The 22892-nt window shown below is 47.1% G+C and overlaps 1 protein-coding gene across 1 annotated transcript in view; it reads left to right on the top strand.

The window, feature by feature from the left end:
• Window positions 1-22892, top strand: part of LOC124789683 (ATP-dependent translocase ABCB1-like) — a 213597-nt gene that overhangs the window by 180160 nt on the left and 10545 nt on the right. The window contains exon 20 of the mRNA XM_047257118.1: window positions 16042-16236. Within this exon, the coding sequence (XP_047113074.1) occupies window positions 16042-16236 (195 nt within the window). The remainder of the gene's footprint in view (window positions 1-16041; window positions 16237-22892) is intronic.

Genomic DNA, 22892 nt, shown 5'->3' on the forward strand with positions numbered 1-22892 from the left:
CTCGGGTTATCAGCCGAGTGGTGGCGTCGTCTTGTCGCAACGTTTCAATGAGATTCGTACCAATCATCTTCTATCGAATTGTCGGGATGCTCGCTCGCACACATCTAATACTTTCCCCTCTTTGGGGAAGCGTGTGGGAGGAGTTTGTAGCCTTGCGGCTTTTCCTCGTCTGTGTACTTGTGTGTGTGAATCTATGTGTGATTTATTGGTGTCTGTGAAATGTGATGAATGTTCTGTATGTGTCTGGTACTTGGCTGAGGTTGGCGAGATAATTGTTATTTTGAGGGCGGGAAGAGGTTTAGGATTTTGATATAAGGATGTTCTCTTGAACTTCGTCGTCGAAGATCGTCATAGGGCGTTTGTGCTTGTCACGGAACATGTCATACCGACCTAAGGTGTGGATGAGGTTATTTCCATATCTGGAAGAACTCTCGTAGAAAGCCCTTGTCAGATCTTGGAATCTTTCTTTGAGGAGTGGGATTTCGGCAGCGGCGTGCATATCATCAGTCGGGAATCTAAGGGGTAGGTGCAGTGCCCTCCTGACGACGCGGTTTTGCAGCCTCTGGAGTTTGTCCAGATGCTGCTTTGCCGCGTATCACCAGACAGGGCATGCATATTCCATCACTGGCCGGATCAGGGCCTGGTACACATTTACTCCCACTGTGCAGGGAAGGGAGCTGGTTGAGTTCAGGACTGTGTATAGGATGGACATTCTGGCACAGACCTTCCTGTGGACCTCGTCTATGTGGGGTTTCGACGTAAGACGAGAGTCCAAGGTTACACCAAGGTACTTGGCGGTTCTGCGCCAGGAGAGATGGGTTCCGTTTAGGTGAAGATGGAGGGGGCGGGGTTGAGGAGGTTCGCGTCTTCCAAGCCTGCGGGTAATTAGCATAGCCTGCGTCTTTTCAGAGTTGATGGTGATGCACCAGCGACGGGCCCAAGTTTCTGTGTCATCTAAAACCCTTTGTAGCCTATGGATGACCAGGTCCTTGTCTGCATTTCCCGTTTAGAAGGCTGGGTCGTCTGTGTACTGTGCAGTGTGCACCAGGGGGGCTGTTAGTGTGTCCGCAGGGTACAGGCTGTACGAAACGGGCCCCAGGACCGATCTCTGTGGCACCCCAGCACGAATACGCCTTTTGGTGGAGGTGGCAGTTTCTACTTTGACACAGAAAGTTCTATTCGTGAGATAGCTTTTGATCAGTTTAACTTTGCTCCCGGGAAACAGTGGCCCTCTATCCCATACTGAGTCAAAGGCTTTGGCTACATCTAGTAGCACTATCCCGCAGTAGCCTCTGTGTGGGCATGGTGGTTCTGCCGGAATCCGAATTGGAAATCCGGCAGCAGTTGATCTCTAGTAATATGTTCCTGTATGGGTCTTAGTAGGAGGCGCTCATACATCTTGCTGAGAGTTGGCAAGAGGCTAATCGGCCTGTAGTGCTGCGGTAATAGATGGTCTTTCTCTGGTTTGTGTATCCCGACCACTTCCGCATGTTTCTACCAAGCTGGAAACTCGCGGGATCGAGTAATCTCGTTGAGAACGTTCGCGAGGTGTGTGATCGCCGTGGGTGGGAGATTTTTGACTAACTGATTGGTGACACTGTCGTGTCTTGGCGCCTTTTTTGTGAGGAGGGACCTAATTACTTTTGCCGCGTCCTCGGGGGCGAAAAGTGTGGGTTCGTCCTCTGGGTCCTCCTCAGCATTGAGGAAGACAGCCAGTTGACGACTGACTACCTCTTCATGCTCTTCATCCTGGGGTTCTGCCGCTTGAAACTGCTTCTTGAAGCAGTCGGCGAGGGCTTCTCAGCATGGCTGTAGACCAAACCCCGCTCGCCGTGCAGTGGCGGCATCCTAGCACGTCTTTTTATGAACTATTTTGTTGCTTGCCATAGTGTATGATCGTCTACTTTGAGAGCTGTGAGGCGGTTTTGCCATTGCTGGTTTCTGTGCTCAGTGAGCGCTACCTTCAGTTCACTCTGTAGACGATTGAGCAGCCTCCCGGTGGCCAGATTTCTGGTGATCTTCCACTCTTTTGCCACTCTGTTCTTATGTCTAATTTGAGCTAGCAAGTGTTCCGGGAGCTGTACTTGCGGCGGTGGGCCATCCCTTTGTGGAGGGGTGGCCTCTTTCCCTGCCTGCAAGATGGTGCCTGTTAAGTCCTGTAGCGCTTGTTCTACTGTTTCAGCGGTAGGTGGCGGAGCGCGAGCGACATCAGAGGCGACAGTTTCTCGATATCGCTCCCAGTCTGTACGGTTGTAAGACGTCTGGTACCGTGGGAGTGTTACCCACTCTCCCACATCGACCTCTAGAATCACTGGGTTGTGGTCTGAGGACATCCTGTTGATTGTCCTAGCGGCCACAAACCCTGCGATCCTCCTAGTGAGAGCTATGGCCAACACGTCGGGCCTGCCTCCATTATTTGGAAAATGTGTGAGCTCGACCGGACCCCATGTTTCGAAGTGGTGGATGGGCGCTAGTTGTTGCAGTTTGGCGCCTGTTCTGGAGGTTACGTCGGGATGCTGCTGCTGCTCACATCTTTTACTTTCCCCTCTTTGGGGAAGTGTGTGTGGGGGAGTTTGTAGCCTTTCGGCTTTTACTCCCCTGTGAACGTGTGTGTGTGATTTTTCTATAGTTTTTTGGTGTCTGTGACTTGTGATGTTTGTTGTGAATGAGTCTAGTACTTGCCTGAGGTAGGCGAGAAGATTGGTGTTATATGGGAAGGAACTGGATTAGGGATTGGGTTTTGGGATTTTCTCTTCGACTTAGTCGTCGAAGATCGTCATAGGGCGCTTATGCTTATCGCGGGACATGTCGTACCGACCTAGGGAGTGGATGAGCGCTTTTTCGGATCTGGAAGAACCCTCATAGAAGGCCCTTGCCAGATCCTGAAAACGCTCTCTCAGGAGTGGGATTTCGGCTGCGGCGTGCAAGTCGTCTGTGGGGAATCCAAGAGGTAGGTGCAGTGCCCTTCTGAGGGCGCGGTTCTGCAGCCTCTGGAGTTTGTCCAGGTGCTGCTTCGCCGCGTATCCCCAGACAGGGCACGCATACTCCATTACTGGCCGGATCAGGGCCTGATAAACATTTACTGCTACTGGGAAGGGAAGGGAGCTGTTTGTGTTCAGGATAGGGTATAGAATGGACATTCTGGCGCAGACCTTCCTGTGGACCTCGTCTATGTGGGGTTTCCACGTAAGACGAGAGTCCAAGGTTACGCCAAGGTACTTGGCGGTTCTGCGCCAGGGGAGTTGGATTCCATTTAGGTGAAGGTGGAGGGGGGGACGTTGAGGAGGTTCGCGCCTTCCGAGCCTGCGGGTAATCAGCATTGCCTGTGTCTTCTCGGAGTTGATCGTGATGCGCCAGCGACGGGCCCAAGTTTCTGTGTCATCTAAAACCTTTTGTAGCCTACGGATGACCAGGTCCTTGTTCGCATTTCTCGTGTAGAAGGCTGTGTCGTCAGCGTACTGCGCAGTGTGCACCAGGGGGGCCGTCGGAGTATCCGCAGTGTACAAACTGTACAATACGGGCCCCAGGACCGATCCCTGTGGCACCCCGGCACGAATACGCCTTCTGGTGGAGGTGGCAGTTTCTACTTTGACGGAGAAAGTCCTATTCGTGAGATAGCTCTTAATGAGCTGAACTATGCTCCCGGGAAACCCTTGTGTGTACAACTTGTAGAGTAGCCCTCTATGCCATACTGAATCAAAGGCTTTGGCTACGTCTAGTAGCACTATCCCGCAGTAGCCTCTGTGGTTGAAGCCCTCTGTGGCTGCTTCAACCATTCTCATGACCTGCTGTGGGGCAGAGTGGTTCTGCCGGAACCCAAATTGGAAATCCGGCAGAATTTGCTCTCTGGTAATGTGTTCTTGTATGGGTCTTAGCAGGAGGCGCTCATAGATCTTGCTGAGTGTTGGCAAGAGGCTAATCGGCCTGTAGTGCTGCGGGAATAGAGGGTCTTTCCCTGGTTTGTGTATCGCGACCACTTCCGCATGTTTCCAGCAAGCTGGGAAAACACGGGAACGAGTAATCTCGTTGAGGACGTTCGCGAGGTGTGTGATCGCTGTGGGTGGGAGTTTTTTGACTAACTGGTTTGTGACACTGTCGTGCCCTGGCGCCTTTTTTGTAGGGAGGGACCTAATTACTCTTGCCACGTCCTCGGGGGCAAAAAGTATGGGTTCGTCCTCTGGGTCCTCCTCAGCATTGAGGAAGACGGCCAGTTGACGACTGACTACCTCTTCATGTTCATCATCCTGGGGTTCTGCCGCTTGGAACTGCTTCTCAAAGGAGTCGGCGAGGGCGTTGGCCTTTCCAGCATGGCTGTAGACCAGTCCCCGCTCGCCATGCAGTGGCGGCATCCTAGCGCGTCGTTTTGTAAACTGTTTGGTCGCTTGCCATAGTGTATGATCGTCTACTTTGAGAGATGTGAGGCGGTTTTGCCATTGCTGGTTTCTGTGCTCATTGAGCGCTACCTTCAGCTCTCTCTGTAGACGATTGAGCAGCCTCCTGGTGGCCTGATTTCTGGTGATCTTCCACTCTTTTGCCACTCTGTTCTTGTGTCGAATTTGAGCTAGCAAGTGTTCCGGGAGCTGTATTTGCGGCGGTGGGCCATCCCTTTGTGGAGGGGTGGCTTCTTCCGCTGCCTGCAAGATGGTGCCTGTTAGGTCTTGTAGCGCTTGTTCCACTGTTTCCGCAGTGGGTGGCGGAGCGCGAGCGATATCAGAGGCGACAGTTTCTTGGTATCGCTCCCAGTCTGTTCGTTTGTACGACGTCTGGTACCGTGGGAGTGCTACCCATTCTCCCACATCGACCTCCAGAATCACTGGGTTGTGGTCGGAGGACATTCTGTTGATTGTCCTTGCGGCCACGAACCCTGCGATCCTCCTGGTGAGAGCTATGTCTAACACATCGGGCCTGCTTCCGTTTTTCGGAAAATGTGTGGGCTCGACTGGACCCCATGTTTCGAAGTGGTGGGCGCGCGCTAGTTGTTGCAGTTTGGCGCCTGCTCTGGAGGTTACTCTAGAATTCCAATCGGGATGTTTGGCATTGAAGTCTCCCCCTATTATGAGTTTGCCTTCAATTTGCCCTAGAGCAGCTATGTCTCCCTCATCTATCTGGTCATGTGGGGGTCGGTAGACTGCAACAATTGTTAGGGGTCCAGTGGCAGTGGTTACTTCCACCGCCACTGCTTCGATTTTGTTGGTAGCTGGTAAGAATACCTGGTGGTGGGGGATCCCTCTTTTTACATATATGGCCACTCCTCCGCCTTGGGTTGGCCTGTCTTTACGGTAGCTAATGTAGTTGGGAACTGTCGCTTTTACTCCCGGCTTTAGGTGGGTTTCCCCCATCATGCATATGTCGATGGAGAACTCCTTCATGAGTTCTCGGAACTCGACCTCTTGATTAACAATGCCGTCTGCGTTAAAGACGCACATTGTCAGGCCTTGAATATTTGGTCGTCTATTCATGATGGGGTGTCGATACTACTGAGGAAGTCGCAGAGGGGAGCGACTGCTGGACTGTTGCCTGAAGGGCGACGAGGATCTGTGTGTTCTGCTTCTGGGCTTCCCTGAACTCCTTCATCATTTCCATGACGAGGTTCATGGTCTGCACCATTACGCCTAACAACTGATCCATGGGGGGAGAGTGTGTGTGGGGTTCCCTGGGCCTTCCTCCATCATGGTGGACCTGGTCGTTGTTGCTATGTGTTTCCCGGTGTTGTTCTCGTGATAGTGTCTGGTGTTGTGATGGTTGGGCTACGCTTTCATGGTTCCTCGGTGGAGAAACCACTTCCGCATAAGTCGCCCTCGGTGTGTCCGGCCTTGGTTTTACCCAGGCCTTGTCCGTGTGTGTTGCCATGGTTTGTTTTCTTGTGTGTCTTGGTGGGTTTATGGTGTTTTGTTTGCGTGTGTGGGGGGCGGCCTTTGCGCCCTTTGCCTGTTGTGTGTGTCGTTTGTGGACCTCACAACCTTGGTAGCCCGCCGTGTGGTTTTCGCCACACAGCGCGCACCTTATTTGTGGGTCTGTGTGGTGAAGTGTGCATGTTCTTGTGTCGTGGGCCTCGGCGCACTTCCTGCACCTTACTGGCATGGTGCAGTAGGCGGCGATGTGGTTTAGGCCCTGACACCTGAAGCACTGCACCGTCTTGTTCTTGCGGCGCAGCGGTTCGGTGGTGACAGGCACTGCCAGAACCATCTTTATCTCCCTTTTATTCTGGGGGATGTCCGGGAGTGTGGCCTGGTATAGTGGCCACTTGCTGTTTATGTTGCCCATCTGTTGGACCGCCTTGACGACGTACCCCTGGGCAGTCAAATCTGTTTTGATTGCCTGGGGGGACACTCGTCTTGGCAGGTCTCGTATTACGATGTTTCTGTTCCTTGTTTTTGTTGTGGGGAACGTGTAGTGTGGTATGTTTTTATTTGTGAAAAGTGTTTTGACTGTTGTGTAGTGTTCGAGTGTGTGCAGTGTGATTTTGATTTTGTCTCCACCAGCAGGTTTTGCCTGGAAACTGCCTCCCCCGATTTCTGCCTTCAACAGCTCGAAGAGCTCCTCATAGCTGTGGGCAAACTCAGCAACAATCGGGGGGAGGTGGTGGGCGACTTGGTTCTGTGTTTGCGTTGTGGTGGTTTCTGTTGTCTCAGGCTCATCAGCAACCGCCTGAAATCTGTTCGGGGTGGGTTCCAATCCCCGGGCTGGCGGGAGCTTCGGCTGACGAAACGTTTTCTTCGCCAGCACGAAACCGTCCGAATCCTGCCCGGTTACGCGGTTCCCTTCCAGTGCAAGAGTTTCCTGGTCCCCTCCCAGTGTGACGACAGGTGCTGTCGGGGGCGCTGGCTCCTCAGAGGGTGTGGAAGCGGTTGGGGTGGGGGTGGTGGATTTCTTCTTCCCCTTGGAGCGCTTCTCCTTCTTGTCCTTCCTTGCACGCCGCTGGTCGGATGTGGTGGACTTGAGTGGGGGGGATTTAAGGTATTTGGAGCGGGTGGAAGACTGAGACGAGGGGGTGGGTTTGGGGAGGATTTTTGTCGGCAGACGGGGCATCTGCTTGCCATTCTTCATGGACGTGAGGAATTCTGGAAGTGTGCCGGTGGCGTGGGCAAGCAGGAGCGGGGATAGGACGAGGTTAGGAGGGGCAGGATTGCAAGTACTGACAATATATTTTGTTGTCGGCGTACTGTGTGTGACTGCGTTTTTTGGTGTGTTTCTTGCCATGTCCGGGGCGGAAAGTGGGGCTGCTGCCAGGGGGGTGCCAGTTACAGCCTTTGTTGGCACCGTTAGGTATCCCGGCTGCATTGCTGGCCCTACTGTAATTGTGGACGCGGAGGTCTGATCGGCGGCGGCGGAAACCTTCTCTGCGGTTCCGCGGCCGGCTCCCAGGTCCTGGCCCACATTTTCCCTAACCTTGGGGGGGGCAGAGCCTAGCTCTGCGGCAGCCGAAGTGCTCGAGACGGCCGACGACGCGGCCCGCGGCAACAACAAGACGCGCTTTTTGTCGACAGCGGTTGACCGCTTCGACCCCAAAGCACCACTGGAGCTCGACATCCCGCAGTTGAAAGAGGAAACACGACAATTCTGCTGTCGGGCGTCTCCAAAAATATCCTGCCCGCCGTAATACCTTACTGCAGACCTTGACTGGGTCCCGCCGATGCTTTAATAAAAGCAAAGCCGTAGATTCCCCTGGTGTGTCACCCGTACAAGCGGGGGCCTATGACTGACAGCGCGCGAGTCAGAGGAGCAAGCTCAACCCTTGACTGCCACTCAGCGAGTGCGTCGGGATGCTGCTGCTTACATCTAATACTTTCCCCTCTTTGGGGAAGTGTGAGGGGGAGTTTGTAGCCTTTCGGCTTTTACTCCCCTGTGTACTTGTGTGTGTGATTATTTCTGTACTTTTTTGATGTCTGTGAGATGTGATGTTTGTTCTGTGTGAGTCTGGTACTTGCCTGAGGTTTGGCGAGATAGTTGTAGCATTTTGGGTAGGAGTAGGATTTGGGAATGGGTATTGGGATTTTTCTCTTCGACTTAGTCGTCGAAGATCGTCATGGGGCGATTGTGTTTATCGCGGGACATGTCATACCGACCTAGGGAGTGGATGAGAGCGTTTCCCGACCTGGAAGTACCTTCATAGAAGGCCCTTGCCAAGTCTTGAAAACGCTCTCTCAGTAGTGGGATTTCCGCAGCGGCATGCAAATCGTCGATAGGGAATCCAAGGGGTAAACGCAGTGCCCTCCTGAGGGCGCGGTTCTGCAGCCTCTGGAGTTTGTCCAGGTGCTGCTTCGCCGCGTATCCCCAGACAGGACACGCGTATTCCATGACTGGCCGGATCAGGGCCTGGTACACGTTCACTCCTACTGAGCAGGAAAGGGAGCTGGATGAGTTGAGGATTGGGTACAGGATGGACATTCTGGCGCAGACCTTCCTATGGACCTCGTCTATGTGGGGTTTCCACGTAAGACGAGAGTCCAAGGTTACGCCAAGGTACTTGGCGGTTCTGCGCCAGGGGAGTTGGGTTCCGTGCGTCGGGATGCTGTGTTCTGCATATCTATATAGCTGCTGTCCGTCGTCCGCTTCTGTAGGCCGGCCAATCACGTTCCTCTTCCGGAAGGGGGGGGGGGGGCGTCGGTTGTGATTGGGTGGAGAGGGGGGGCGGAGGCTGGTGGAGAGGGCCGCGGCGCGGACCGGCGTCGAGACCCGGTGGCTATCCAACTTGTCTGCGGACGCTGCTGCCTTCAGATCGGAGCCTTCCTGACGTATTTTGTTACTTGTGGGATTACACGCTGCACTGAGCTGCAAACCATTATCCCTGTTTACTAAATTGTTGTGCAGACGTATCTCCACTGCCTCTTTGAAGATCGAGTCCCAGAATGCGTTGACGCTGCACAGCTTTTTCGTTTTTTTTCGAATTCGAATGTGTGTCCCTCTATAATTCATGTTCTGCTACCGCAGACTTGTTTGTCTCTCGTAGTCGTACATTCCTGATGCGTTCAGTACAGCACTGGGAGATACATCGTTGTGTCTGCCCGATATATTACATACCACATTCGCACTTAATACTGTATAGTATGTATCGCAAGAATATTAAAGAAGCACGAAATAACGACCATCTTTCGCGCACCGAAAAATGTCAAAGATATACTTGGCTCAACCAAAGACCAGCTGGGGTTGCAGACGCCAGGCATTTACAGTAAGGTGGCGTATGCCCGTCGCATTGAACCGAGGTAATGTTGAAAACCAGGCTTCTGCAGCCAAAAGAGTGGGGAATAATGTGGTGTACTGAAATCCTATAAAAAAGCAACCTCCTTTCAGAGAAAAACGTCACTATCCACAGTGGCGTATTGCTTCAGCTCGTTCGAATGTTAGTTTGACAGGGCAATTTCAAAGAGCTGCAAAAATACCTACCGACTGTCCCTACCGTAGGCTGGTGTCTCGAAAGTATACACAAACATACCCTGTTAAATATGAGTGTCGCACAGCCGTTTACTGACCTTATTAAAACAGTTTCATGTTTATAGACTTTTACAGTTTAAGTTAGTTTGTTCTTGTGCATTCTAGATTTTGGAAGATTAGTTGTGGTGTCATTCATAATCCAGTTAGAATAACACTACACAATAAAAGTAATTCGCTCCTGAATGTATTGCATAATTGACAGCTCTGAGTTCAATAATATTAGTTCGCGTTGTTATCTTAATTACCACTCCCGTAACTCGCAGAATTGTAAACGTTCTTCATACGGATATCACTGCGATTTCGCCATGTTTATTTACTTAAACTGTGGTGCATGATACTTTGCTACTACCGGTTTTCCTCGGGGACTTCGGATTCGAGACGCGTGACTATAGAACCAACCCCTCTGAGTCTGCTGGTACGGTTTCAAATTAGCTGACGGTAGGATCCTTTTCAGTATAAAGCGGGTTTCCATTCGTTTCGATCAGGAGCGCAGTTCAGTAAATTAATTCAGTTTTGGGCATGTTCTACTGAACAGCAGCGACATTTTAAAGGTAACTGCGTTTATTAGCACAGTACCATCATTAATTAGCTGTAATCACCTCAGGTCGTTGCTGCATGACGAGGTTACAGCAAGTAGGCGCGATATCAGAGTGACGCTAAGGATCTTCAAGTTGGCACTTAATGAGCAACATTTCCAGCGAACAAAGCCTGGATACAGCAGCCTGGTGAAATTTGGTATCACACTTGACGCTGAGGCGAAGGGATATCTACAAAAGTTGTCCCGAAACACAATTGCTGCAGACCAAACGTCTGCATTCCCCTAGGCTGAAAGCTATGGGCACCGTTCATTGGCCTGTAAAATAATTTGATCACCCTAATCGAAGATGTGGGCGAAATTTGGATGCGCTTAGGAAACACATCTACCACTAAGTAATTGGAAAACGGATGCTCCAACGCATTCATCTGGGATGGATTATAAGACAATTTCATCAGACACCTGTACAACGCGATTTAGCGGCGCATGCTAAGCTTCCTGCGAAATCGCTAAGATCAAACAACTTAGAACGGTATGTCAATGCATTGTTAGATGAAAGTTGTAAACGGTTTGCTTTTCTATCGTCAATTGGACACATCATAACCAAACGCGCTCTGTCGGTGCATTGTAAAGACCTATGCAGAACTAGGAAATGGCCCTTTTCGAGTCCATCCGTTTGCACTGATCGTATGTAAAACTTCTGCCGAGGCGGTTTTATCTTTCATTGTTGGTGTAACTAGGATTGCCATCCGTGCGATACAGTGGAACCGTCAGCGTTATGGACCTTCTTGTTCCGAAAAGACCCAATTTTGTCCCGATTTTCCGACTTACTGTTACGAGCTTGGCTCTAGTACTAAAGTAATGCCATCTGTTGGCGCAACATGTATACACAGCCTCATGTAGTTTTATTTATGTCAACAACTTTATGTTGACAAGGTCGTCTCACAGATGGAGTTGCATGTATAAGATCTAGCGCCGTCATTCGAGATAATACCAGATTTCTCGAGTAGTATTGGGCTGGAACTATTTAACCAGTGCCACGCGGAAGAATCAAGTAGATCCCATTTGAATAGCGATCTGATAAGACGATTCTTTCTAAACGTAGTACCAACAACGAGCGCATGTTAGTAATGTTTGAAGCGTTTGCTGTGAGTATATAGGGCGTGAGATGTATAGTGACGTGTACTTCGATGACTGAAGTGTAATTGTCGCCTGTTTACGGTCCAATAAACTTAACTTGTCATAGCTTACGAAAACACCTAAGAAGGAAAGACAAAGCATCACTTTTCGGATGATTACACAAAACAGCAGTCTTTTGTCAAGAAAGGAAGTATGAATCTGCTGTTTCATTTCAGTAACTGATGGAGATAAGTAAGATGTGAGGCACCACATTTCTACCAAAAATCATACAAATAGATTCACGGTAGCATCGACATCAAACCCTATTTGTGCAGTCATGATTAAAGAAGATGCCCAGGAAGAATTTCTCGTTGCTGCTGCAGAGCTAACAACAGCTTATAAGGTTGTCAAGCACCATCAATCCTTCAGCTCCCTTGACTGTACCGCAAAACTGAATGGCGCAGTCTATTCTGACTCCAGAGTCGCCGCAAAGCAGTCTGCAGCCAGGACCAAAGCTACAGCCATGGTTACAAATGAGCAGCCACGGTGCCAATGCCGTTAAACGCATTTTTTGTCGGTTTTGAGTTAGGCACACTGCCGTACAAATTTTTTCAGCGCTTTAACGATGGAATAACTTTTAGGTTGCAAAACTCACTATAAACCATTGAAAAGGACTGTAGAAAATCGCGTTCTTCGGGTACAAAGCCCGCTAAAATGTCTAACGTTTGCAAAACATGCCACTTTCAACAGGCACGGCGATCAGCGTGCTATGTCCGGATGCAAAGCACGCCAACTGACATCAGACTTGCCATTCTAGACGTTCAAAGCTACGCTTCAGTTTGTTACGATTAGGAGGAATATTTTTTTTATTCAGAGTTAGCGAATGCGTACTCAACAATGAAGCTCTCACTACCGATGCACTGTCGAAATATAGGCCGGCAAGCACAGTTCACCTGGTCAGCAGGGTGTTTGTTGACTTATTTGAGTATTTTGAAGAAAATGATTTTTTGGACAGTTTAAAAGCAGAAGATGGTACAAACAAAGAGGGAGTGATTGATCCAGAAGGAATTATGCAAGAAGTCAAACCCGTCGTCGTAGTTGCAACTGACCAGAAGACCGAGGGCGACGGCTCCTCCCGGAAAAGGAAGATGCGTCGCGATCAGTGGAAGATAAATGTTTCCAGAACAGAAAGATAAAAAGATGAAAAGTATTACTAAAACAATGTTATGCAATAAAACTTTGTTGACGCTAATTGTTATGATATAACCTCCACAAATTGTGGTACGATCTGTGCTCTCCTCTACACATTGGCTGTGTCCGAACAATTTAATGAGAATTTCGTGCAAAACTAAAATTTGTAGCTATCTGGCAACAAAGTAAGAGTGTAGCGCGTAGCATAACTAAAGAAAATGTGTGCGCAATGCAGTTAATCTCAAAACGAGCAGCAAGGAATGCACGCGACAGCGCATAGTTTTACTTTGCACTATGCTTAGGCTATTGCCAGACTGCTCCTAGTTTCAAATTTGCAGGAATTGCCCAACTTTGGGGAGGATTTTAGCAACCACTGGGAGGAGGCGGTTTTGGCAGTAAAAATGAACTGTTCTATCAGTCATACGGTTTAATAACGGTACTTCATTTTTTAATTTATTTCTGTTTTATCTGCTTGTGCAAACTTCTGCCTACTTTTAAGAGATCTGTGATGCGCCTCCGCCGGCCGAAGTGGCCGAGCGGTTCTAGGCGCTACAGTCTGGAACCGCGCGACTGTTACGGTCGCAGGTTCGAATCCTGCCTCGGGCATGGATGTGTGTGATATCCTTAGGTTAGTTAGGTTTAAGTAGTTCTAAGTTCTAGGGGACTGATGACCTCAGAAGTTAAGTCCCATAGTGCTCAGAACCATTTGAACCATTTGATGTGCCTCCCACCCCGCCACCCCTCCTTCCCCCCTCGTCACTGCTTATGCTTCTACGCACTTAAAGATGAGACTTTGTTTCAGATACAAACGCAAAGCCTTCCTAAAGTTGCCTGATTGTAAACATCTCTTCGGAAAACTGAGATGTAGCGAACTTGGAACATGCAAGACGTAAGAAAAATTCACCAAACGCTTTACCAGAAAAGAACCCGAGAGTGGCAAAGCAACTACGTAGCTCAACATGGCTCTACCACGTCCCCTAAAAGAAGATCAGGCGAGGACGAAAAGAGAAACGGACCGTTACCACCCATTTTTCTTTACGCAAAAAGAGGGGCGAGAAGATCGAAAATCTTGCTGTTTGCAAAGCAGCTTTTTTGTCAGTTTTTAAAACTAAGAAAAATAAGGTTACACATTGTGCCACAAAATTTTAGACCAAGATGCAGTTCCCACTAATACGAGAGGAGGTGACAGAAGAACGAATTTGTATGAAGCGAGAAAAAGAGAGTGTGAAAAATCACATCACGAAGTTCAGCGCTTTAGAACGTCACTACTCGCGAAGAACCAACATCCAAAAAGTCTATTTAAGTAGCAAGTTGACCATAAATAAGCCGTGGAACATGAGAATAACGAAGCTGTGGAACATGTACAGTAAAGAGAACCCTGAAAATGTTTTCAAATACTACTGCTACAGGAGGGTCTTTTGCCAAGATGTTAATATTGTCGCCTGTTTACCGTCTAATAAAATTATCTTGCGATAGCTTACGAAGACAACTAAGAGTAGAAAGAAAAATCGTAACTTTTCGGATGATTACAAAAGATCGGTCTCTTGTCAAGAAAGGACGTACGGACCAGGGAACGTTCTGAGGTCTGTAGCTGTTTCATCTCAATAACTCATGGAATCGTACTGAAGCAGAAAAACGAAGCGCCGAAAAGGAGAGCCTGCAAACATGTCTCAAACTCCACAAAATGAGAGCTGACATGTTCTACACAAAGCCGAAAGAAAATAACGAGGAGGAAATAAGTCGCGGCTACGATTGTCAAAAGAATCTAGTTCTACAACAAATGCCAGACCAAGTGGCCTATTATTCCTGTCAACTTCACAGTCTGTCAGGGCTCCCCGGACTCCCCTCCTCCCCCCCCCCCCCCCCCAGAACACTGACACGGTTCTGTACATTTGACTGGAACATGAATATGCCAAAGGATCAAACCAAGTAGCGTCTATGGTTCGCTAGAGACTAATTCCCCTAAATTTTGAAGAAGCGAAAAAACTTCGCTTGTTTTCCACGGATGAGGGGGGCAGAATAAAAACAGGATCATGATCAGCATGCTATGTCACTGGTTTCTTCTCTAAGATCCCAACAGTCTTGAAGAAACAGAATTGTGGTTCGCAATGAAGTCCATAATTACCTGCTGCACATCTTCATCCGACAGGAATCGTCGACCCTTCAAGACCTTTTTTGAGCAACCGAAGGCGTTATAATCGCATGGAGAGAAATCAGAACTACAGGGCGGTTAGTGGAGTGTCTCCCATTTGAGTCGGCGTAACTTGATTGCGCTGGCCTCCCAAATCTACCGGCATCTCGTGTCGAATCGCGACCAGAACGGATCTTGGTGCACCTTTCCAGAACAGTGGTTTTCGACAGACATGCTGCCCCATGGACATTCTTCGGCAGTCAAGAAAAGAATGACAGCCCGTTGGTCCTGGCTGGAAGCATTTGATAGTAACGTCGGCATACTTCACGTTTCTGCGCGCATGTCGGAAAGTCAGCAATGCCACACTGATCCTCTGCCTGTATGTCGCTGCTAATACACCCGCATCGAAGTCACGCTACCTTGTTTATATGCTGCAGCAACGCCTTCAAACAGGTATTTTCTGCTCGCCCCTGTCACACAATCAATAAATTCCACGTCATATACAATTATACATACACCTGTATCTCTTAAAATTAAATGGTTACTTTCTAACACAACATCACTTGTTTGTCTTTGTTAATTAAAATACACCATAAAACTGCTTAGTCTGATTCCTTAGATTGTGGATATTCTGGTAAATTTGTTCTTTGTAGGTGCTGAAAACTGTAGACATTTCAGTTATCTCGGTCTCTGTGGTCCAGTAACTGCACATTTTGCTGTAGTGCAGCATCATCAGCTACCAATGCGACGTGTCCGGACCCGTCTTCGGCCTAGATACTGATTGATCGGAGTAGAATTGCCTCAAGTGATAAGTCCTGCTTCGAACCGAGCTCCAATGACCATTGAGGACGTGTCTGAAGACGCTTCAGGCAGCGGTGGGATACCAACCTGACTGTTGCCTGCCGTACGGTCCGACAGCCCTGAGTGATGGTCCGAGATGCCATTTATTTTCACAGCAGGACGCCTTTGGCTATCAACCGAGGCACCATTACAGCGCAGCGGTACTTCGACAATATTCTGCGCCCCGTTTTGTTGTCCTTCATGGCAAGCCATCCTGGGCTTACATTCCTTCAAGACAATGCCCGTCCGCACAAAGTGAGAGTTTGGCAATGGCACGACGTCCCTCAGGAGGACACCCGACAACTCTGTCAAACAATGCCAAGCCGGATAATTGCTTGTGTAACGTCCAAAGGTAGACTAATGCTCAGTTTGTGAAACTCGTTCCACTGAACAAATCATCTATTTTTTTTTAATTGTAATTATTTGTTTGTCTGCACATGAACGTCACATGTATTCGGAAAATACCTTCACGGTATGTCTTTTCTTTGTCTTAGTGTATGATTCCACTGGTTCCTAGCCGACCACAGTGACCGTGCGGTTCTAGGCTCTTCAGTCTGAAACCGCGCGACCGCTACGGTCGCAGGTTCGAATCCTGCCTCGAGCATGGATGTGTGTGATGTCCTTAGGTTAGTTAGATTTAAGTAGTTCTAAGTTCGAGGGGACTGATGACCTCAGAAGTTAAGTCCCATTGTGCTCAGAGCCATTTGAACTATTTGAATTCACTGGCTCCTACAAAACGGATTATGTTGCAAAGAATTACTGCTAAAGACACACTTGATATGATTTGCTACAGGTGACCAGGGGAGACGTGTCGTACTGTGGAGTGGAGTTCTGCTACCCGACGCGGCCCGGGGCGCAGGTGCTGCGAGGACTCGACCTGGCGGTGCAGCCTGGCCAGACGGTGGCGCTGGTGGGGCCGTCCGGCGGCGGCAAGTCCACCTGCGTGCAGCTGCTCCAGAGGTTCTACGATCCCAATTCCGGCACTGTGGTGAGTGCTGGGAACATCGATGGTCCAGTTCCCGAGAACGACGCCTATCAAACAATCGAATCCATAGCGTACTGAAGGAACAAATTATTCTGCTGTTGTTTCAGAAAATCATATGACGGTCAAAGTATAAAAATCAAATCTTAAGGGGAGAAACAAAGAAGATAGATTTCTTACTGCTAGAGGCACATTTGGGAACGTAGTTGATATGCCCTGCTAAACCCACAGGACAGGACAAGTAGTGGGAATTGTGGAATGGGGCCAGAATGAGCGGCTGTCAGTTACACTCCACACATAACACTGTTTAGTTGTCCAAACATTACAGCGCAACTTCTATGCTTCATTATCGACAGAAAACGTCTGTAATTCTAAAACGGCTGAAGGCCCTTGAATTAAGTACAACTGCTATAATTTATTTATTTATTTATTTATTTATTTATTTATTGAGACAAGGCTCTAGGCTCTAACCTTAAAAGTATTGAAGGCCAAGCGATGTAAGACTTGACTACTCAGACAGATTAAGTTTTTAAAAGCAGCTGATGCCCATAAATTTAAAACAACATAACTACAATAACCTTTCAATAGAGAGAAGCCCCAAACTTTATGGCCTTACTTCAAACGGCTGAAGGAATTTGTTTAAAAAAACTGCAACCAATTTTCCGAGGCAGAAGGCCCAAAGCTTTTACGCTAAAATAGTATTTAAGCCAGACTGATATAATACTTGATAAGTAAGAATACAAAATTTTAAAACGGCTGAAGGCCCATCATTTTAAGAACAACAAAACTATAATAAATTTTCAACAGGAAGAAGGCCCACAGCTTTATCTTGGAAGAATGTAATATTTGATAGATAAGATCCTTAAAACTTAAAGCGGCTGAAGGCCGATGCTTTTAAAAACTATACACTGCAATAAATTTTCAACAGGCAGAAAGCCCACAGCTTTATCTTACAAAAGGTAATACTTCATAAGTAAGACCCTTCAAACTTAAATCGGCTGAACGATGATGCTTTTAAAAACAATACAATAAATTTTCAACAGGCAGAAGGCCCTAGCTTTATCTTCAGACAATATAAGACTTGCCTAATTTAGAAAAACTTACTTTTAAAACGGCTGAAGGCCTTTGTTTTTAAAAACACAATTACAAGCATACAAATTCCAACCATCGGCTATGAGCCATTAGAAATACAGAATTAATCGCTAATAAGAAGGCAGTATAGGCAACGGCGCTCAGAAGTTTCCAGGGGCTCGGTCTGCCCTTGAAATCTTAACGTTCGCTTAGGTGAGACAAGAACTCGGACCAACTATACTCGATCAGCCGGTAACACAACCAAGAGACAGTCAGGGACCCACCGACAAGACGACTTGCTAGCCACCGACCAGTATACGGGAATTCCAAAGCCAAAAAGTTACAGACATAGCCGCCAACAACCAGAAATAAACAAAAACAAAAGGTGTCAAAAACTACACACCATACTGAACAGCGACAACAGGTGAGGAAAGGACTATGCCTGAATTTACGTCAGCGACCATGGCAGGTAACGGAAACACTAACGGCTACAAGGCAGAAAAATCCCGCTGGTGCACTTGAATTTCTAACCGACAAATATAGTTAATTCCACCACACGGCGTCTATCTTCACCAACTCTAACACTCCCTGTTGCTCCCAGGAATACCGCCAACAGCGAATCACCAACCAAGGGGACAACGTGAATAGACGTGGCTTCGATAATAAAATCACCACTCAACTTTCTTGTCCTGGGCCGGTGAGACACGAGCCTCATAGCACTCTGAACAGCCCCCTACACGTTCCGACACACGTAGAGACCACCAGCGGCCCGGCCGACTACGCCGCGCGGAGACTGGCTGATCCGCTCCAACCGACCCACTGGCTGCACACCACCAAGCCGGAAATATAAGCACCAGACCAAAGATAGTATAAGGTGAAAATATCGATACACACCGCTGCTGCCGCACGTAGAAAGAGGAAGAACCACGGCATAACCGCAATAGCCGCGAGAAACCATACGCATAGTAACAGCCAAGATTTAAAGCAATGCATAAGCTGGGATCAGCACGGCTCAGTAGCGCTGGCAGATGTTTGTTGACTTCAAGCAGTCTTTAAGTCGGAGATTGGTTCAACCACTTGGTGATTAGGAAATTGCCCTGTGGGTGGTAGTATGTCCTTTTCTTCCTCACCTGAGGAACTGGCTCTTCCATCCCCATGAGAGGAGGTGGAAGGGAAAGGAGGAGGGGGGCGGGGTGGGAGCGAACATACAATGTAACGTTTAATGCAACAGCAGTATAACTATGATAACCATGCGTTTTTCACATACATACTGTGTTGGGCAAAAAGCAAAAACCACAATAAAGGCAGGAAAAGCTGGCACCTAGTGATTTCCGAGTCCCATGTCTGTTAATTATGCTTATACACAGTATCAATGTATCAAAGTGTCATCATTTGTTCACCTTTCTTAAAATGTCTGTGTTCCACCAACGCAAAAAATTGACAATAACTGCAACCCGTAAAGAGTGGCCGCAAAATCGTAACGCGATAGCTGCATGTGCCAGTACATTCGTATTAAAAGATTTACTTCCATAAAATATCTAGGAGTATCGTACGAAGCGATTTGAAGTGAAACGACCACATAGAATTAATCATGGTAAGGCAGACGCCAGGCTGAGACTCAGTGGAAAAATTCTGCATGGCCACTCTGGATTTCATACTTAATTTCCTGCGAGAAGGTTCATCGAACCACCTTCACACTATTTTTCTACCGTTCCACTCTCGAAAGGTGCGCGGAAAAAAAAGAATGCATAGATCTCTCCGTGTTAGCTCTGTCTTCTCTTAGTTTATCGCGATGATCGTTCGTCCCTATGTAGGTAGGCGTCAACGAAATATTTTCGTATACGGAGAAGAAAGTTGGAGAATGAGATTTTGTGAGCAAATCTTCCCACAATGGAAAATGCCGCTGTTTCAATGACTGCTAACCCAACTCGCGTATCATATTCGTGACACTCTCTCCCTATTTCGCGATAATACAAAACTCTGTGCGCTTCTTTGAACTTTTTTTATGTCGTCCGTCGATCGTAACTGATAAGGATTCTATACCGCACGGAAATACTGAAGCATAGGACGGATAATCATATTGTAGGCAGTCTATCTAGTGGATTTGTTGCATCTTCTGAGTGTTTTGCCACTAAATCGCAGTCCTTCGTTTGCTTTCCCCAGAACATTATCTATCTCATAATTCCAGTTTAAGTTATTCGTAATTGAAATCCCTAAGTATTTAGCTGAATTTGCAGCCTTTACATTTGTATGATTTATTGTGTAACCGTAAGTTAGCGTATTTCTTTTAGTATGAGATCGACATGATTACTACTATAAACATATAGCTGAAGTTGTGATTTTAATCCTAAAGTTACCTGAACTTGCGCTCAGCTGACATACACCACATACGAGGGCTATTCAGAAAGTAAGGTCCGATCGGTTGCGAAATGGATACCGCAGTGGAGATGAAAACGTGTTACTTGCAACGATTTGCTACACATTTGGTCTATAATACGTACTTGTCTACATCGTAACCGTTGCGACTTAGACACTTGACATAGCGTTCTACCATCTTTCCGATACACTTGTCATAGAAGGCAGCCGTCTATGCTTCCAGTCACTTCTCTAAGCTGGGTTGCAGTTCGTTGTCTGTGTCAAAATGTTTACATATTCAGAGGTTCATACGAGCAGATGAACATCAGAGGGAGCCAAGTCGAGGCTGTATGGTGAGTGATCAAACACTTTCTTCCCATTGAAAACCCTGCAGGGGAATCCTCATTGTCCCTGCACTGTGCATATGTGGGGTAACATGGTAATCAGGCGAAACCTCTCAGCGGGCATCCATGCTTGGCGACTGACACTATTGTTGCAGACATCTTTACGCGCTCACTGTGCGCTCAGAGCTGAAAAAGAGCGACTTCAGCGATCGACATGCATACTGGAGACACTGCCCAACATATCTGCCAAAGCCTCATCGGAGTTTGACTGTCATTTCCATTTCGCGACCTATCGGACCTTACTTTCCGAGTAGTCCTCGTATATCAATACCGATTTTATTGAATATCCGCTGAGTAAGCTTCTGAAATGCGTATCAGTGAACAGTCACAGTACTAAGAGGTAAAGCTTCGTCTGCTGTCCCTGTCGGACAATTCAGTGCCGACCGACAGCCGTGTCACCCGCTGCCAGTGGCGTCATTTGATGCAGTATGGGCTCAGCACATCGCTCTCCCGGCCGTTGTCAGTTTTCTAGATCTTGGAGCCGCAACTTCTCTCCAAAGTTGCTCTTCACCTGGCATCACGAGGCTGGGTGCAATACGTTCCGGTCCTCGCACCAAGGAAAGCTCTGTATTAGTATTGGAAATCGAACTTGGGTCGTCAGCATACCAGCCAGACGCAATGACCACGCTGCTACTTCCTTTCTTTTGTTTAGTAAATCCGTTATTGAACTGAAGTACAATGATTTAGAGGGTTTTACAAATGTTAATCCATGGCTTAAGCACCATCAGTATATCTCCAACTTATTGACGCTGATAAAGGAAATAATAATAATAATAATAATAATAATAATAATAATAATAATAATAATAATATGACCATAAAATGGCCGCCTGCTGCTGTGAACACTGTTAGTGTACAGTTCAGAGTTCTGCTGGCTCTTTTTGTAGTGCTGTTAATATTCGTGGCATTCTGAGCATCAATAACAACTCTAAGCTTCGCATCATTTGTGTTTTTCCGTTCATCTCATTATTTTTGCAAATCTAAGCTACGGAAATAAAGTTTCTGAAAGAAATCAAATGTAGTAGCAGACTGGGTCACATTCTCAATTAACACACCAGAAAGAAAGTGAAGATATTGATACTAGGAAAAAATAGAAGAATACGGGCAAAAATGCCTCAAACATGCCGTTCGTTTGGCCACTGATCGTCTACTAAAAGAAAGTACTAAGTACAGATCGACAACCAAAAGACGTCCTGTAAGACGAAAGGAGAGTTGGACAGGAAAGCCATACATCTGTAAAGTAGATAATGATGATGACTGATGCAGGAATAGGATTCTTGTTGTATCTGAATAACGAAGACTGGTTACAAGTTAAGTGCTCTAGGCAACATTCTTTGATGTCTTGTGCTAGTAACAGATTGAAACAGCCACGTGAGCTTTGTATATGGGATAGACTTGGTGAAGTCACGTTTTCAAGTTGACAGAAAAAGCAAGAAATGAAGACACTCTCTAATCAGACGATGTTATCCACTCAACATTGTGGACATTAAATATGTGTCTTTGGTTTAGTTCATAAGCAGTGGGGATAGTAATCGCCTGAGACCTTTGTTATAAGCAATCCAGTCGATCACCTGGAGTTGTTAAGTGAAATCCGCAAGAACGTAAAGTTGCGTCTTTACACAGGAGTTACATCCTTCTCCTTCAGAATTCGAATCCAATGCCTTAACTTGTTTTTTACCAGCACTAAAACTTTTATTATTATTATTCCCTTAACTTATATAAAGTTAGGTACATAACACATCAAAATAATTTAAAGCGTTTTCTGAAAAATTTACCCGTTTAGCTTGTGGGACGTGTAGTCTGTCGCAGCCGACGCTGTCTGCTTTGCATGCTCTTGAAGTTGGTGGACACGTCGATGGCCCTGACAAGGCTTGCCATGACAGTAAGATTATAATTCTTCGAACTCATTCCATCTTAACTTCGGCCTTAATTTCGATGGAGGTTATACTGGCGTTGGCTATCGGGTTATAAGGTACCTCCATTTCTTGCATTTTACAAAGACTTCAACGCATATTTTCATCATGTGTGTCATATACACGTAGCCGCTGTGGGTGTTGTAATCTTTTACTGGCGCAGTGCATCAGAGTGTTGCTTAGAAGCATCACTGCTCTTCTTTGAAACTGCCGTGACATTATTAGCACTATAGAAATTAAACAGGAAAAGAATACGTTTCCTGTGTTTCCACGTTATTGCTACTTAGTCATTTGAGCATTGATTCTGGAATTCTCCTCTTTCGGCAAACTTTTCAGTTGTAAAATCAGTAGCATATCCTACGCTGCCTTAGTATTTTCGCAACCTGTGGGATGATTTCGTGCGTTTAGGCCCAGAATCACACTCTACGGATGGCCGAAAGCTATACGTCGAAATATCAGATGACGAAATTGAGTTTCTGCGGCTTTAGTCTTGAAATCTAAGGGATCAGCCTAGTCTGCTTTGTCTAACTGTTCCGTATGCCTAAGTCCCATGTACTTGGTCCATGTAATTGGTCAGTGTTTCCAGTACTCTGTCACAAAGGCATTTGCCAGTACAAGTGCCAATTTTCACAGTCTACAATGCAAACTGATTAACGGAACGCTCCTCTTTTATTATTTTATATTCCAATCTCCGTATTTAGAATGGTTTACAGTTCCGTTCATATCTGATGTACAGGAACGGCATAGCTACAACTACGTCCTTTTGTGTAATACGGGACACCACACCCGCACTATACGGACGCCTTCTATCAGGCTATACTTTGCTGTAATTAGTTTGTATTGTAGTTGACTTCCCAGAAGTCATTTTCTTGTTTCCTTTAATGATAATTTTAGAGTTATCTGAGTACTTGCTTTACTG

The sequence above is a fragment of the Schistocerca piceifrons genome, chromosome 3 (genome assembly GCF_021461385.2).
Source record: "Schistocerca piceifrons isolate TAMUIC-IGC-003096 chromosome 3, iqSchPice1.1, whole genome shotgun sequence".
NCBI lineage: Eukaryota > Metazoa > Arthropoda > Insecta > Orthoptera > Acrididae > Schistocerca > Schistocerca piceifrons.